Here is an 18,904-nt window from a genome sequence, read left to right on the forward strand (position 1 = left end):
AGCCAACTGAGCCCAAGGCTCAGTTCATTCCAAAAACCTAAGGCCCAGTTCACTGTTACCAAGCCCAGTTCACATCAAAAGACCAAAAGCCCACTGAGCCCAAAACCATTTCATTGTTACAAAAACCCACTAAGCCCAAAGCACAATTAGAAGCCCAATAGCAATTTAGAGCCCAAATAGCTAGAAACTCCAAACACCCCCAGTCTCTGTGGATCGACCCGTACTTGCACGAGTTACAACTGACGACCGTGCACTTGCGGTATTACTGTAGGCCCGTTTTCATTTCACTTCAATTTTATACGCTTTCCCGGGTCCACCACTTTCTCGGTTTAACTAATTCAAGTTCTACCACCTCTACTATTATCTACAGATTTGATACAGGAAAATCCTCTTTATATTTTCAATTCAACCATAAATTAGACTCAACTGAAATTCACTATAAGGTTGATATTGTAGGTTCAATCCCATCTTTCCAATCCAGGTTTGTTCCTGAATTCAAATTAAATCTTGTTATCTCTATCTATCCTATTCACCCGAAGGATAATCATCATCAGAAATTATATGAACATAACCACATTATCAACATACATAACCATCAGGAAGAAATCAACTATGATAACATTAAATTGGAGTTCAATAACCAATCCCATAAAGCTAAATACCAAACCAGAAACCAAAATTGTTCATCCAAAGAAATAACCACATACCAGAGTAGTTCGAAACCCAAAGAGAGTAGCATCCACAACATAAACAAACATCACCATAAAACCAAGTTTAAAAACCAGTACTACCATTGAATAGAAAGAATCCTAAAAGAACCGATTTTCTCTTACTAGTGGAAGCGGCAAGTCCTGCTCCGAGTCCCTTGGCTCACACTTCGGGTTCGGCTACGAGTCATCGGAGTTCTAATTACACCAACACGCCTCTCAGATACTGGACTTTGTTGTTCTCCATCAGGTCCAACACCATTGACATCTTCTGCAATGGGAGTTCCAGTCGACATCTCCATTGGGTGTGCAAAATCCTCATGAACCTCAAAGGGACCATATTTGGGATGAAATGCATACAATACCCAATGATCGCTAGAACCCATCTGTGGATGATCTACAGTTTTTGGAATGCCAGTAACATAACAACCTTCACCATCATTATCTTCTCTAGAAGTCCTACGCTTTGCCTCACCAGTTGCATGTTCATTGCTGCTCCCAAAACCAAATTGGGAATTCAATCCAACAAATAGATTGCTTATATCCGGATTTATAGGTGCAGGCTTTGGATGATTGATATGTTGTTGAAGGCGCTCTACTGGAGAATCCATAAGCAATTCATGAATAATCCATGGTGGACCCTCTTCATGCAGGCACTTCTCAATCTTCACTTCATAATTATGTTGAAGATCATCCAAATACCAAGAGAAATACCTCTCATTACCAGGCGATTCACAACCTTGTGGAAAAGCTATCCCATGAGGCAATCGAGTCACATAATGCTCCCGCGGATACCAGTGGATGCGAGGCTCCTCCTCAACCTCAATCAACTTCTGCTTACCCTTTCGATCTATGTTTGCATTAGCATCAGCCATGGTGATTGGTGTAAAAGAAATTTTCTAAACAATTTCAACGAAACAGAAGAAGAAAATAAGAAGAAACTGAAACATTTCTCATCTCCAATAGAGGGTCTTATAATGGATCCCATCGGTTGGTGGTTGGTCATCCCAACATTAAGTGGTGACGGTTCCCGAAGAGCAACACATTTCTTCCCCAATACTCAAAATCTCTCTACTGTCGTTTCATTTATCCAGCAACTTAGACATCATTACTCACAGCCTATGCTAAGCAACCGTTTCTTCTCTAGGCTCACTAATCTTACTCAAATTTTTTTGACAGATGGAACGAGGAGAATAAACAACATTACACCTGGCAGTTCAATCTATTCAAAGCCAATAACTTTTTATTCTTTCATACGTGAAGCTCACATGAGCGCGAATACGATGCTATTAACTGCTCTCTCCGCCGTCCATACCAATCACACGAGTGGGACTCGGATCAAGTTTCATCTGACTCGGCCAAGCCCCACAGCTGAATGGCATCACAGTATGAGGGAGAACAGACAAGAACCACGTTGCAAAGTTTCTGGTCAAACCAATTTTATCAGATTGCCATCCCAAGGTTTGCTATCAGTGCATAATAAAAAAATCGGTCAGTAAGTTTTTAAAATATCTCTCAACCGAATCTCTTTTTGTTACTACCTTTCACATGCATGATAGATACCATAAAACTAAGGAGGGTTTTGGCCAGGCTTTTATCCGCACCTCTAAATACATTACCTTAAACAGTTCAATTTGGCCAGCTAACCTCCTTTGTCTTTATAGAATGTACTATGCTAGACTTTGCTCTCTTGACAGGTCGGCCTCTCAAGGTTCACCAGTAGTCAAAAGCTCCACCTCAGTCAGCAAAGCTCAGAAACACGGGTTCTGGAAATAGATAGCTATCACATGTCACTTGTACTTCCCTTCAGTTCAAACTTGGACTATTAAGCTATATCAACATCAATTACAACTAAACAACAAACTGGAACCCTTCCAACCAACTTACCTACACACCCAAATTCAAATTAAAGTAACCAGACCAAGTACTTATCACAACCCCATCCTCTGCATCATCATCAACACCATTACTAGTTTTAAAACTTCTTCCATGGCCTCCTCCTCAGGAACCAAACCCACAGACCCAGTTGAAAATATGTTTGAGAAAATGAATTCAACATTAAACATCCCTGAAGATTTATACCCAAAAGTTTTTATCAATGCTGAAAATACTCTACCCCAAAAGAAAGAGGATTGGAAATGGGTCTTTATAGGTAGATACTGCAGTAAAATTTCTCATGAAACCAGAACCATCTCAAGGTTCATAAACTCTAACTGGGAACTTAGAAGATATGCAAAAGTCAATCTTTGGAAGAAGAGAAGAAACTATTACTCCATCAGATTAGGCAGTATAGAAGACTACAAGGTTTTTAGAAAAGGTGGAACTAGAGGAATATTTGACAAACTAATAGTCCTAACTGAAGTTCCACCATCTGGTCCAGATTTTATTGATGAAGAAAATTTCTACATAGTGCAGATTTGGACACTTGTTAAAAGAGTTTCAAGGCATATTATTCCTGATATAAGTAACATTATAAGACCAGCAGGAATCTATCAAGACGCCAAGAAAACTTATGGGAGAGATGAAGATGAAAAAACCTTGAAGTTCTCTTAACTATTGATGTCACTGGAGCTCTTAAATATGGCATTGGTACTTATGAAACCCCAACTATGTATCACTGGCTTGAAATGGCTTATGCCTTACATGGCATTGCCTTCCGTAAGGTGTGTAGAACCCTAGATCACCCTGGTCCACTATGTGAAGAGAAGGCAGAACAGACTCAAACTGCTACCCAAAAAGCCCATCCATCCAATCTCAATAACTCTTACCCCTCAACTCCCAATACTCCAACAAGTTCTAACACCAGTAGCCCTTAGAACAATATCAAGATAAGGCACTACTTTGAAAGAGATGTTGCTGAGGAATTTGCCATCAAAATGAGGCTAGCACAAAGACAAATACTTCTAAAGAATAGCTCTGAGGAGCTCGATGGTACTGAGGATTACATTATCTTCAAAGATGGTCTGCATCAACCCATTGATGGAGAAATACCAACCATCAACCCTGAGGTCATAACCTGTCAAAAGAAACACAAAAAAATCATGGATAGCAACAAACACAAGGACAAAATACTGAAAAAGAAGAGCTACAAAATCAAGGCTGCTGTTAGGAAACACAATGCTAATACTGAGACTGGAGTGGAAAACAGTATCAACCCTGACAACATCTTCCCAAAAGTGCATAGCCCATTCCCAAAGAATTCAATACGTAATATCTTTGATACAAAACCTTCTCTAGATGATATCCAACACCAAATCAATGAAGATTTCAATAATCAGAAGAAGTTGCTACGGGAAAGAAGAAAAATAGAGTTTAAACTCAAATTTGTGGATACTGACCTATATTCTCAGCTAATTGACCCAAAAAGAAAGCTCTTTATTTCCTCAACTGCCATTGATAATCCTCCCCATCTATGGGATCAAAACCAACCATCCAAGAGGAGAAATAACCATGTGATGCAAATGGAAGAAGATCAACTGACTGACTTGACTACTGGTGACCATGTGGGAGCTAATCCTTTCCCAAGTCATCAGGTAACCTCTTCTACTCTCTGTTATCCTTTTCAAAGTGATTATATTAGCTATAGAAATAAAACCTTAGTTATAAGGATAATTGTCAGCCTTAGCTTCAGTAAGCAGTATAACAACACCACTCTCCAAACTGTTATTTTTATAGGTTATATCATAATCATCTTCACTTATCCTAATGTTTCCTATTTCTGGCAATTTTATTTTGTTATGTCTTGGAACTGCCAAGGTCTAGGACAACAAAATACTAGTAGACACCTAAATAACATGCTAAATAAACATAATCCTGATATATTATTCTTATCTAAAACCAAGCAACAATCTAGGAATTTGAAAACCATTCTTGGAAAAATAGGGGTCATTATTTTTTGGTTCGTTGAACCTAAAGGAAAAAACAATACTGCTGGAGGCCTAGTGTTAGCTTGGAAAACTAATATTAAGGTTACAATAGAAGACTTATCCAATTACCACATTAGTGCCATAATATATCCCAGTGTAGGAAAACCTTGGATTTTTACAGGCTACTATGGTAGCCCTTACACCACTCCTGATAAAATACACTCATGGAAAATGATAGAAAATACTGATAGAACTAACACTCTTCCTTGGCTGGTTATGGGTGATTTAAATTTTGTTCTTCATGATCATGATAAATTCAGTCAACATCTTATTGATACTTCTGAAGCTACTCTCTTTCTGGAGAAAATTGAAGAAGCAAACCTTACTGATTTGGGCTACACATAATGTCCCTTTACTTGGACCAATAGAAGAACTAGTATTCATCTTACCGAGGAAAGACTGGATAGAGGTCTGGCTAATGAAACCTGGCTTGAAATACACCCAAACACCACTATCTCCAATCTTCCTGCTATTGGTTCTGATCATAACCCAATCCTCCTCAATAACAAACCCAATTGGAAGCAAGGCCACATTCCATTCAAATTCTTTGGACCCTGGCTTGATCACCAGGATTGCAAAGCCATCATTGCTGAATGTTGGAAATCCCATCACAAAGGATCTCTTGCCATAAAAATTTCAAGAAAACTAAGAGATATCAAAGTTAAATTAAAGAAATGGAACAAGGAAACCTATGGCAATATCAAGACTAATCTAGAATACAGCTTACGACACCTGGACTGGATTACCAAAAATCAATTCAACATCAATAGAGGAAAGGACATCGGAGAAGCTAAAAAGCAAGTTGAACACTGGCAGAACATTCAAGAATGTTTTCGGAAGACTAAAAGCAGGGATCAACTTATCAAACTTGGAGACAAGAACACCATCTTATTTCACTTATCTGTTAAGAAAAGATACAGAAGAAATAAAATTGTTTCTATACAACAAGATGATGGCTCTTGGCTGCATAATAAGGAAGAGGTTGCAAGATGCTTCACCAATCACTTTGCTACCATGGCCACTGCTGAACTAATAAACATCAATCATTCCCTCATAAGTCTCATACCCACCACTATAACTACCACTGAAAATGACAATCTCCTTAAGATACTTGATGTTGTGGAAATCAAAAGTATCTTGTTCAGTATGGCAGGGGACAAGGCTCCAGGGCCTAATGGCTTTCCACAAAACTTCTTCCAAGCCAACTGGGATGTAGTGGGTTAAGACATCACTACAATGGTACAAAATTTTTTTACCTCTGGATATATTCTCAAAGAAATGAACTTTACCTTCATCTCCCTTATCCCCAAAATAGAAAGTCATACTACCACTGCTCATTTTAGACCAATATCCTTTTGTAACACAACCTACAAAATAATCTCAAAACTTCAGGCTCAAAGACTAAAACCCCTTCTACCAAACCTTATATCCCCCTTTCAATCAGTTTTCATTCATGGAAGATAAATCTCTGACAACATAGCTATTGCCCATGAACCATATAAATACTAGGAAAGGAAAAAAGGGAGCTAATGGCACAATGGATATCAAGATTGATATGGCCAAGGCCTTTGATAGGGTAAATTGGGAATTCCTTATTCAAGTTATGAAACAAATGGGATTCATCTCTCAATGGTGTAATATACTGCACCAGTGTATTTCCACTACCATTATGGCTGTTCTGGTGAATGACTCTCCTGGAAAAAATTTCAAACCTACTAGAGGTCTCAAACAAGGAGATCCTCTATCTCCATACTTATTCCTTTTCTGCATGGAAGCTTTATCCATATATCTGACAGATGCTGAAGCTAAAGATCTCATACATGGAACACAAGTCTGCAGTGAGGCACCCCCTATCAACCACCTTCTCTTTGTTGATGACTGTATGATCTTATGCAAAGCTAATATGGAAGAATGTAACAACTTAATCAAGATTTTTCAAGACTTTGGGCATTCTTCAGGGCGGCTGATAAACTTCTCCAAATCTGGAATAGTCTTCAGCAAGAACACTGCCCCAAGCATTGCAGATAGAATAAGTGATACTATGAAGGTTTAAAGAATTGGCACTTCTGACAAATGTCTGGGTTCTCCACTCTTCACTAACAGAAGCAAGATTCAAGCCTTCAAACCTGGTGTGGAAAAACTCAAGCTCAGACTTGCTGGCTGGAAATCTACACTATCTACAGCTGGTAAAGTTATTATGATCCAAACAGTCACCTCAACCTCAAGTATTTACCAAATGAATTGTTTCAAGATTACCAAGGGCACCTGCAAAGAGATAAATGCTATACAAATAAATTTCTTCTGGAATAAAGACCAAGACAAACCCAAAGGTCTATTCTATATTGTTGGGATGCAGTTAATAAACCAAAAGAGTTAGGGGGTCCGAGGTTCAAAAACATGGAATACTTCAACCTGGCTATGCTCTCAAAAATTGCTTGGAGATTGATAGAAGAACCAAATTCATTATGGACCAGTACTATGAAGGCCTCCCACTTTCCAAACCAAGAAGTTATTAGAATGGAAACCAAGCCAAAGAACACTGATTCCTGGATTTGGAAAGGCATTTTGGAAGGCATCTCTTGCATTCAAAAGTACTATATCTGGAGAATAGGTGATGGAACCAACATTCACATTTGGGAAGATAGATGGATAGATAACCTACCTGACATACTCCAAAAACCACCTCATTGTCCTCCAAACCTGAAAACCATCAATCAACTTTTTAATACCAATGGGGAGTGGGATCAATCTGTTCTATCTCTCTGGTTCACTCATGACATTCAAAACCTTATTCTCCAGACAAATCACCACCCAAATTCTGCTGACATCATTTAATGGAGCTTAACCCATACTAGAAAATTCACTGTCAAATCCCTTTATGATAGACAGATTGATGATAAATATGCTGGTGACACCCAACCAGCTCCTTGGAGAGAAATTTGGAAGCTGGATACCACCCCAGCTATTCAACTATTCATATGGAAGTGTGCTCATGGCATTATCCCAACTAATGCCAAGTCAGCTGGCATCCTAAATTATATTGATCCAATCTGCAATTTCTGCAAGAATGCTAATGAAGACATTGCTCATGTTCTATTAGCATGTCCAGCTGCTTCTGATGTTTGGAGGAAACTATTTGGGGATAATCACCAGCTTTTTACGGCTCATAGATTCTTTCATGATTGGTTCAACAGTTGGTTTTCACCCAACAATACCTCTTCTAACTAGATGCGACAAGATCTTTAGAAATATAGATCATAATGCAGAGGCAACAACTCTGAAAATCACTCAACATCTTTGCTCTTATGACAGAGTTCTACACAATCCAGGACATATATTAAACAACATCCACTATCAAGATGGGAGCACTGATTCTAACATAAGCCGCAACAGACTGGACAGAAACTCAAGAGAAAAGTTTGGGATCACTATTAGCATACACATTATGGAAGTTAATAAGAATATGGCTAATAGTGATGGATCACAGTATACTAACTATGCTCTTGTGGCTCTCTCTTTTTCAGGGCAATGCATGGGAGAAAGGAACTTTAAAGACCCAGCAACTGGACTCGGCAGAGCAAGCACATGAACTCAACTAGCATTAACCTGGGCAAAGGAGATGAAAAAGACCAACATCAACTTTGAAGCAGAAGAGGACGCCATTCTACAAGCCATTCAGAAAGACTAGGAATGAAGATAGGAATTTTGAAGTCATCGACTTTGTCTTGGGAAGACTCACAAAACTAGATTCTCAGCATCACAACAATGCTGCTAAACTAGCTAGAATTATTAGTACTTCCGCTATATTTCAGAACCTTAACTGGAAAGGTCCCAATTTGCACTTAGTCTGACAAGCTTTACAGCTCAGTCCAAATTTACTCATTCAGGATTACTGTAATAACTTGAATACTCCATCTAGGGATTCTCTTGGTGCTAGCCATAGCCCAGTTGATCCCAATGTTGTTCTTCTAGAGTAGGTTGCTCTCTTTTGAGCTGCCATTACTCTTTTTATTATAAAAAATAAAAAAAATAGTAACCATTTCCAAATTTTTTGTCGAATTGCACATTTGCGTTAGACTTCCTTCAGAGTCCTGCTGTGACGAGGTCACCCTCGTGACGTCTATTATAACGGTGCACTTTATGACCGTTGGATAATATATCTTAGATGTATTTGTATCCCGAGTCAGTATATAAGAAATTAATCTTTTTTTTCACGTCCTTAATTCAATTTTATTTACTCTTTGATACTTCTAACATATTAAATCCAATCTCACCCGCTAGAAATTTAGGTTTTCTGAAAGAAAAAAATTGGAGCATGGAAGAAAATTGATTGGATGGTTTCATATAATAATGGATGATGTCTACATCCAAACATAGTTACGCATCAAATTCAACTGCATTTTTATATTTTTGCCACAGTTTATTTAATCACGCTTCTAAGTTGTTCAAGCAGATTGGTCCGAAGCAGGGATATATTTGGACTTATGTTTTATATCCTTAGATGTTATGAATGAGTACCAGCAGACTAAGGTTTGGTCACGAATGAAATATAACACGTTCTTAGTACGTTTTGTTACTTAGTACTTCTTGTTGGAAAATGGGTTCAAATATAGGATGAATTAAACACAGAGAAATTGTTGTACTCCTGATTTCAAGGTTCGAATAGATTTCTTTTGGACAATTATTTCTACCCTCCCAATATCAATTGGCGATTACAACAGGTATGCGAAATAATACCATCAGGATACAATGAAAGACCTACAACAGAGAAATTGGATTCAAAGTTTGTACCCCTTCAGAATATAATGAAAGGTCGAACACAGACGGGAGGGGCTACACCCCCGGATAGCGGCAAACAATCTTGAAAATATCCAACACTTCTTAGTGGGCATATATAGTTCTTGATTTTAGATGCCTTCGTTTTGGGCATATATAGTTCTTGATTTTAGATGCCTTCGTTTTCTATGTACATACATCTCATTCTAATAATCGTCCGGAGATTTATTTGTTATCTGTCGAGGAATTTATACAATACTGATTGTGTTCATATGAAAAAAATGAGAATGCATCACCATTGATCATGATCATGATTACCAATCAGGCAATCATAATTATCAAAACGATGGTTACTAAAGGGACCAAGATAAAAGTAAAACTAAATAAAAGGATGTGAAAGCAGAAAATAAAGGAATAAAAATGCCACGAGGGTGACCTGTCACGGCACGACTCCTTCATTTTATAAGAACATGACCATAAAAGAGACTCCTTCCTTTCAGGCCGTCCGGTTAGTAGGCCCAGTAAGATTAGGCTTATGTGGCTTCATTCACAGTCAACACCCCCCACCACCACCACCAATTTTTGTAGCCCTCAATTAAACATCAAATTTTCATGAAACACATGGTAAATGCCAAAAGAGAGGGAGAGACGGCAACACCAAATTTTCACACGATGATGTGACGTAACAAATCAACTATGAGATCTTACATTTCCTATGCTTCTATGTTTTTTGGTAGGAGTACGAAGATAAGATACTCTGACTTGCAGTTGCTTTGGCGACATAGTACATATGGTGTATGGACATTCTACAAATACATTTTATATTACATCTCAGAGGAAACATGAAACTGAATATTAGTACTATTACCAGGTATCTAAAATTCTATCCACTACCCTTTCAAGATTTTATCAACCCTGATGTTATCTTTGGCAGATAGGAACTTCATACAAATGGGTGGCTTAACACCTGCTAAAGCAAGAATCGAACTTGGCAAAGTCCATATCCCATCTCCGCATATCAAACCAGAGGCAACAGCAGGACCAAATGCATCAGCTTTAGGCTTATTTACCTTCTCCCACACAAACAAAATCAAGCTCCCAAGGCACATATCTATCACGAAGTACGACCCTAAATAAAATGGTATCGCCATTGCCATCGGCAACGGTATAAATCTCGACCACTTCTTTCCAACAGAGTCTCTAATTGCATTAATAAATATTGCTGCGGCAAAAAATCCATAGCACAGCTTTAAGCAGTTCTTGGGTAAACTTGAGAAGCCTTCGACTCCTAATATTGCCATGTTACGGTATACAAGAGCATATGGGGCTGGATATTCTGACCCTGGTATCCCTAGATCGTCGAAAGCTTTGACGAAGAGCCAAAATACACAAGGAGATATTATACACCCCATTGCAGTTCCAATAACTTGGCTCACAAACATGGACCTACAAAAGAAAGCATTTCTTCGTTAAATTTAATTTGGGAATCGGCTGATATGAATCAGTAAATTCTTGTTGGCTAATCTAAAGTACAAATTTCATCTAGAAATTCATGGATTGGTAAAACGCCATTTAACCTTCAGTTTCGAAGCAAACTTCCTGAGAAATGGTTTTTCTAGGATTTGCTTTTTAAGGGAGGGTCACCGGTCAGATGCGTAATGCATATCTCAGGATTCGTCATATGCTAAAGGTAAAAAGGTTGCACATTCCTCTACTTATATGACATGATAACATAGAATACCTTGGTGATGCTAATGTCATGTAGCCGGTTTTAAAATCCTGCATCAGGTCCGAAGCAGTGGAGACGATATTCATCATAACACCACAGGCTGCAAGACCAGCAAGGACCCCACCATGAGAAGCCCCAGCCCAAGCGCCAATAGTGAAGATGGCCAATTTTCCATATGTGGATGCAAGTGACCAATCAGTGAGACCACATCCATAGGCATTGCAGAAAGCTAGAACTGGTGCAAAGATATAGATGACCAATACATAGTACCATTTGAGTTGGTGAAAAATGTATGGTAGAGTGATCATGGAGACAACAGCAATGCCGATGTATCCCAGAACAGCCAGCCATGTAGGAATTTGGTCTTTGAGGAAGAGTTCAGTCCTACGCTGGTCATCATAAGAGATAGATTTATTGGCTGTATCTGGTTGGTCAGCGACAGGAAGTACATCTCTGCTTCGTAGCTGATGAAGTAAGCCGAGAACTGTTCGGTTTAGAACTTTTACGAAATTGTAGAGACCGTCACCAAGGATCATGGCTATGGCAATGAAGATCTATTATTAGCAGCATACATGCAAATGTTAGGCAAATGTTAGGTCAAATGGGAAAAAAAAACACCCCTACGAAGCTATCTACTAATACCAAAGTCAGGATCCACAACCAACGGTTATTTAGTAATTTAGACCAGACATAGCAAAATGGTTAAATTATGGTTATGCATCCTTGCCACCAATCAGACACTAAAAAAGCTTTCAACAAAACCGTTTGGTAATTTTCTTTTTTTAAATGTGAAATTAATAAGAACGCGTCATAAATGAAAAAGAGATGTGAAAGAACAAATAAAAAATAAAAATCTACCCTGTAGCCTTGGATCCCATGGAGGCTGTTAGGCGAGAGCTCTGCAGGGTACCAGTCTCCCTTCCTATTTTCTATAAGAGGCCACATAATTCCCCATGATAAAATACCTCCAACAAGCAAAGATATGTTTATGATGTATGGACAAATCATTCCAACCCCGACATAAGTAGCCGAGAAATCAAAATAGAACCTGTTTCAATAATGTAAGTCAGGATCTAAGTTCAAGTTCTACTTTGTATTTTTATACTCTATCTAGAAATTTATATGCACCTGTTCTCGAAGGCTTTGAGACCAAACGTAGGGAAATTTATAAATCCACAACCGTCTCCAGAAGTGAAAAACCATTGGAAGAAACCCCACAAGAAGCTAAACGAGAAGAACTTCCCCAATGCCTTCACTTGTTTCCTGAAAAACAGAATTTCAAAAGGTGAGAAAATTCAAGAGGTTAAAAGTTTACGTAAACTAATTCAATGAGACAGAGTCAAACTATTTTTTTCCAAACTGACATACATGGATCTTATTGTAATCAAGGTTGGCATGATTTATTGGGTTTGATACATATAGTGAAATTAGGTTTATGAGAAAAATTACTTGGCTAGTTTGGCACCCTGTGGTGTGTGAAAGCTGTTGATAAGATGAGCTGTGGCAGTTCCACTTGGGTAGATTAGCTTAAAGTCTATCACCATAATCTGCATAAAAAAAGTATACCTGTAGCTACTTAGAAACATACTGAAGAAAACATGCATAGCTCAAGCAAAGGAAATTAAAAAGAAATGAGATTCTTCTTCATTTTCCTAAATGTAATGATTGTTCTTTATTTTTACCTTACGGAGAGGCACGACGGAGAAGAGTCCAAGAAAACTAACGACGAAGAGAAATCCAATCATCCATCCTAAAGATGGGTTCTTAATGTTCTGTGCACTATTCTCTTCTGTTGATTGTTTGGCAATAACTTCACTCATACCAAATAAATAACTTCCAAAACCACCTATTAAAATTATAAAAAGGAAAAAATCAAAATCCGTAATCCATAATCATAAATCAACAAACGAAGTTATAAATTGAAGAAAGTTTTTTGATAAGAATAAAAAGATATCTCCAAGGCATAAAAACATGTAATGCACCTGAAAGTGAAGACTCTGAAAACCATATCTAAGACATTTCTTGATTGCATGAGAAAACAAAAAAATTCAGAACCTACGAAAGGTTGTCTTTGAATTGCACATCTATATTGTGTTTGACTTCTTCATTGGAAGGAATATCAAATGACTCGGCCTAACCAGCAAGATGCTAAATGCTATAGACGAAATTCAAATTTAAGAAATCTAGTTTTATAATGCAAATTAAAGTCCAACCCAGGAAAAATAAGCTATATATGAGTTACCTATGAAACAAAATAACTGTATCCGAATGACATTATGGCTTCTGGGATGAGTTGCGGCTTCAAGATTGAGTTCCACCCCAACCTTGAAAACAACAAGATTGGCTCCTGTACAGTCCATTGTGTGCTCAGGCCCTACTTAGTACTGACAACTTACCACAGAATCAGAACAATATACACTGATGAACTTTTGAGTCTGGTGTAATTGAATTCATGAACTCGCTTTCTAGAAAGGTTCATACTGATTCACTTTCTACTGTCTAGTTTCCTTTATTTTAGCCGATACTAAAACAACCAAACATAAAACATAATTTCCTATTTATGAATTGTTGCACGGTCCTGGCATGATTCGCCTATTACAAGCTGGCAAACAGAAGGCTGAGATCCTGAACACTACAAATTATAGATCTTGTAAAAGTCACGTGTCTCTACAGATAAGCAATGAATTGTCCATGGAAGAGTTATTTATCATTTTATTTTCAGGTTGAGATATGTAACCTATAACAAGAAGTCGCTATCAACTGTTTCTAAGAAGCATAATCTACATGATTCACTAGTCATGTTTAGTGTCTCAACCCCTCACTTGCTGGTTTGCAGTAATCAACACAAAATTTACAACAAGGCAATCTTTACACTGAAAGGGTACTTTTACAGTGTTACACTGATTTGTAACCTCAGTAATCAATTGCTGTAAAGGTGGTGTACTTTGCAAAATCACACAATTTAGCTTAAAGATAAACTGTGTGCCTACAAACCGGTCCACTCTTTTATTGTAGGGTGTTAGAAAAGTTGCCAGTCACATGTTGGAATTACACTCTTGCACCTATCCGTACATATTCCAGACTGTCTCACTCACAAGAATTATGTTCTCCTCTTTTGGTTTAGAAAACAGCGAAAATGACAATTCACCATAAAGATTATTTTCTAACAAGCAGAGACGTGAAATCTGTGAACTTGGGAGAAATTAATGAATAACATTCATTCCTAAGGTCATCAGGTAGGACAGTACTACTTGGAAATAAGACTTTTCTTCTGGCATCTGGTCATGATTCCTGTCTAGCCATTCATTTTACTTTGTGTCTCTGGAACATCTGGTTCAAGGTCACGACCTGGCTCCAGTTCATCACAGATGACTTAACAAAAGCGACATGCATAGTTTTACACATGGTGCTTAGACGAGTAGGATTGAACCATTAAGTAAACAAGATCAACTTAAATTTTGCAGGAAGTTTAGAATTAGCATGAACCTGTTTGGTCTAAAATCAACTCCGATAAGTAATACAAGTCGACACAAACTAGATAATGGCCCTGGAGTCAGATTCGGAGAAAAGATCAACCAATAATATGAAATCTAACTCCACACAATCACACTAGAAATCAGGAAACAAAATCCAGACTCCACTTGCAAAATCTCAACTACCTAAGGCTTAAACCGAGTCCAAAAATCCTTAGTTAGAGCGAATGCAAGAGCAACGAGACCTGTCCCGGTCGCACATGACATCCAAATACAAAAAGAGTTTCTCGAGCTCAGTTAACAAAAATGCTAGGTTCACGAGGGACTCTACCGAGAAATGCACCGTGTGAGATAAGAGTGAGTCAACTTTAAATCTTTCCAAGCCCAATGATAGAATCATTGCCCAAACCACCATTGGATTCTCTCACGGTGAGATTTCCGTTAGAACTCTCGCTTTACCTAGGTCACTCTTTGGTTAAAGAGTTTCGGTAAATTTAACCATGAGAAAATCCAATGATGGTTCCGACAATGACTCTATCATTAGCATTGAAAAGATTTAAAATAGACCTCACCTCTTCTCTCACACGTGTACGGCTCTCGCAAGAATCCGTCAATGAACCTAGCATTTTTGGTTATTAGTAAGTAAGAAATAAGAACTGGTTGGTTATCCAAAATCTCACCAAAGTTGTTACAGTTCAGCTGCCAATCATTAAGTCAAAAAATTTAGCTGGCTGCTATTAAGTCAATCAACTGGGACCTCCTCACCTGTCACTCTAGCTCTTTTAAAACTTGCGGCCTCCTACTGTGTTAAGGTCAAACAATTTAGCTGTCAAACAGATCCTCACAGTTAAGATCATCCAGTTAGCGTCCGAAATGATTGACTTGTTTTGAGGGAATGTGGACCCCAAAGTTTCCAATACAAAATGGAAAAGTCCACTACGCAATCAAGCACTAGTGGACTGGCAACTGGATTCTGGCTTATCAAATCTGATCTGATCCAACTTAAGTGGGAGTGGGGGGATCATATCACATGTCCTATTATAAAAAATACAATACTTAGAAGTGTTTGTTTCCAAGGCATAATTTTTTTTCTAATTTGTGTAAGTTTCCTGTTCGAGTAGATTTTATTTTCCTCCCATAAGCGTATTTAAGTTGATAAGCTTACCTTTTTCGCCCTAGGAAAACATTTTTTTTCTGGTTAAAATTTGAATGGTCCGAAACAAGGAGATAGTCAATAGTGTTACGTAAAAGAATACAGTTACCAAAGCTCCCGAACTTCAATACTGAAGAGACGACAACGACAATTCCTTTTTCAAGATTCTTGTTCTTTTGATCACTCTTTTTCCAGAAAAAGACAAGTGAAAATTCCAAACCGGAATATAAATGAACAGAAAATTTTAGCAAATTTAGAAAGAACAAGGGTATTTTCGTGTATCAAATTAAACTGTCAACAAGTAATTATAAATTTTTGAGTTTATCAAAATTGAACTCAAAAACCAGGCAATCCTTATCATCATCAATCAATAATCCATTTCCTAAAATATGCATCACTAAACAAAGAATTTCTTTAAAAGTAATTAAGAGTGAAATTAAAGAGTTAAAGAGGAAGATAACATACCACTAAAAGCGATACCAGAAGTAGCAACAACACAAGTCTGAATCACAGTATTTTCCTGTCTTGTAAAAGGTTGTTTCAACATTCCTGATTTCTCCAATATCTTAGTCCAACTTTTCACAAAAAAGAAACCTAATAATCCAGCTGATACATTCAAAGAAGGTATGATCCCTGTAGTTAGATTTAATTTCATAACAATGAAACTAAACAATATCCCCAATATCAAACTCACTACGAATGCTCTGACTGTTAATTGTTGTTGCCATGTTGGAACTACTTCATTCTCAAATACTTTCTCAATCGATGGCATCATCATCTCATCATCATCACCATTATTATGATTATGATCAGTAACTCCATTTCTTCTTTTTCTTGGTATTCCGTTATTACCATCTGTTTCTACCTCTGCAGGTATATCAGAAATGTAATCTCCATCTTCTTTTCCTTTTCTCTCCATTTTTGTGAAGAAGAATACAAGTGAACTAACTTGGAGTGGGTAAGATGAAAGTGAAGATGGAATGAGCTCTTTGGTTCTTGGAAAGACTTTATTTATAGATGAAAATGGAAAGTCGTTATCTAGTGTGTCGCGTAGCTATTTAGTACGATAGTAGAATTAGTATATACTTTTAAAATGTTGTTCTCTGACGGTGATAAGTCAGAACTTAAGTCTTTGTTTTGCTCTTCCTGTGAACACATTGATGGAATCTTGTGTACGATATTTTAATCACACGCTGATTTTAAATTTTTATATCCGCCCACTTGGTTTTGTACTTATTACTACCAGAGCTGATTTTTTTGGGTACAAACAACATGATCTTATCTGAAGTATGATGGTTCAATCTAATATTAGCCGTTTGCTACTTGCTTGAATTTGCCAGACCAAACAATTACAAGGGATGGGAATCTCATTTTCTATTATGGTTGTGTGCGCTACTACTTTGTCTACAATACTTCCCCATACCTCTCTTCAAAGATATTCTGTGGCTGCCTATGAATTCATGAATTTCTACGTATTATCAAGGCAAAATCATAAAATATTTTACTATATAGTGAAAGAAGCAGGACGAACTTTCATCACCTAGCTAGTCCATTCGTCCCACTACTGATTGACCTATTTATTTTTAAATTTTGTCTCATTAATAATTGATTTTGTATCATTTGATACTCATGTTTATAGTTGTTACATAGGTGTTTTAAAATGTTTTTCAATGATATAAAATTTTGAATATATGTGATATATTAATTTGAGAAATAAATCATTTCTAAATTGTATGACTAGATCAATTAATAGTGGAACGGAAGGAGTACATTTTAAGAAAGTGTATTAATACTCACCGTCAGAATGAGGTTTGATACTCAATGTATGTACTCAAATTAGAGAGTTCACACTGAAACCAATTGATGAAGGAAAATAGTTCACACTCGGACGGCCGGACCCTTGATATACTTGTATTTTATAGACTCATTAGATGGGACAGTTAATGGAATATGGGATCCAGAGCTACAAGACTATTGATCTGGCTGTATAGGCGTGTGCTGCGTGGTGATAGTTACCTGTTGCCCACCGAATGACATGTTCTTGTCGATAGAACTCTTGTTACTTTGAACTAGAGACTAAAACATGGGTGATGATGATAAGAGTTGTGTATAAGATTTGCCTTGAGGAGACTTACTGATAGATGCCTTATCCGTTGCCGTAACGGCAAAGCTGTGTAATATGTTTTACTAGTCTTCCTTGATTAATACTCCACCGCAACCAATAGGGAAAATCACTTCGACTAGAGAGGAATCATGCACGATTTGACATCTAGTCAAAACTATCTGACTCAAGTCAATGCGGAGCAAACAGAAAAAAAAACATTCAAACAAATACTAAGAGCTTCTCCAATGGAATATGTGTGAAAGAAAAAGTCTTCATCCATATAGGATACACAAACATTTTTATAAAAAATCATCTCCAACCCATTAAAGTGAAGATGATGTGGCAAAAAAAAAGTTAGACATTATTTAGGTGAACCTCTAGTTTTAGACATTCATTTAGATGCTGTTTTTCCATCCTAGTCACACTTTTATTAATAAAAATCATTAAAACAAAAATGGAAATAATTTTAACCAATTATGCACCTCCAAATAAGCAAAAGAAAGATACAACACTTTATGAATTGGAGAAAAAAAATTATTTTCTCATACTATTTAGGATTTTATACCTAGAGAATGTCTAAAAAGTAATGTCACATAGAAAACATTCACATTCACCATCGGAGAAGTTCTAAAAATGTGACACGTAATATGCATTCAAAGGGAAACATCCTTTTCTGGTAACGACCATCATCAGCATCACTTCCCAGCGTCTTTCCACGCCCGTCTAATCAGAACGGGAATGAAAATGAGTTGCATGACTTAAAAAACTTTTCACTCGTAAGCATTCACTTTACCACTTATAGTTATTAGAAATAAATCAAGTTAATGCCGGGAGACTCCAAATATTCAAACGAATGCATGGTTGAAACTTGAAAGAGAGAGAGAATCTTTATGTGAGCAAACGGAAGAAAAATCACAATCCTACAGCTCCCTTTCACACTAAAACTCAAAAACAAACACTTAAAATGGGAAGATTGCTGAGGTGTATACGATTATTTTTATCCAAGGAAAGATATATTTTATAACTTTTACTCTTC

General features: G+C 37.3%; 1 protein-coding gene across 1 annotated transcript; it reads right to left on the reverse strand.

Moving 5' to 3' along the window:
- Positions 1-10,061: 10,061 nt before the first annotated feature.
- On the reverse strand, positions 10,062-16,754 carry LOC113303322 (probable metal-nicotianamine transporter YSL7). Its single transcript, XM_026552352.1, has 7 exons — positions 16,230-16,754; positions 12,821-12,984; positions 12,588-12,685; positions 12,267-12,401; positions 11,997-12,186; positions 11,151-11,692; positions 10,062-10,855 (listed from the first exon to the last, which is right to left on the reverse strand). Exons 1-7 carry the CDS (start codon positions 16,681-16,683, stop codon positions 10,300-10,302), a joined length of 2,139 nt encoding a protein of 712 aa, XP_026408137.1. The 5' UTR covers positions 16,684-16,754; the 3' UTR covers positions 10,062-10,299.
- Between the last annotated feature and the right edge of the window lie 2,150 nt (positions 16,755-18,904).

The sequence above is a fragment of the Papaver somniferum genome, chromosome 8 (genome assembly GCF_003573695.1).
Source record: "Papaver somniferum cultivar HN1 chromosome 8, ASM357369v1, whole genome shotgun sequence".
Taxonomy (NCBI): domain Eukaryota; kingdom Viridiplantae; phylum Streptophyta; class Magnoliopsida; order Ranunculales; family Papaveraceae; genus Papaver; species Papaver somniferum.

Coding starts and splice junctions, on each gene's coding strand:
- LOC113303322 (XM_026552352.1), bottom strand. CDS start 16,683: ATGGAGAGAAAAGGAAAAGAAGATGGAGATTACATTTCTGATATACCT. Junction 12,686..12,820: donor CCGTCGTGCCTCTCCGTAAG/GTAAAAATAAAG, acceptor TTTTTTATGCAG/ATTATGGTGATAGACTTTAA. Junction 11,693..11,996: donor ATGGGATCCAAGGCTACAGG/GTAGATTTTTAT, acceptor TGCTAATAATAG/ATCTTCATTGCCATAGCCAT.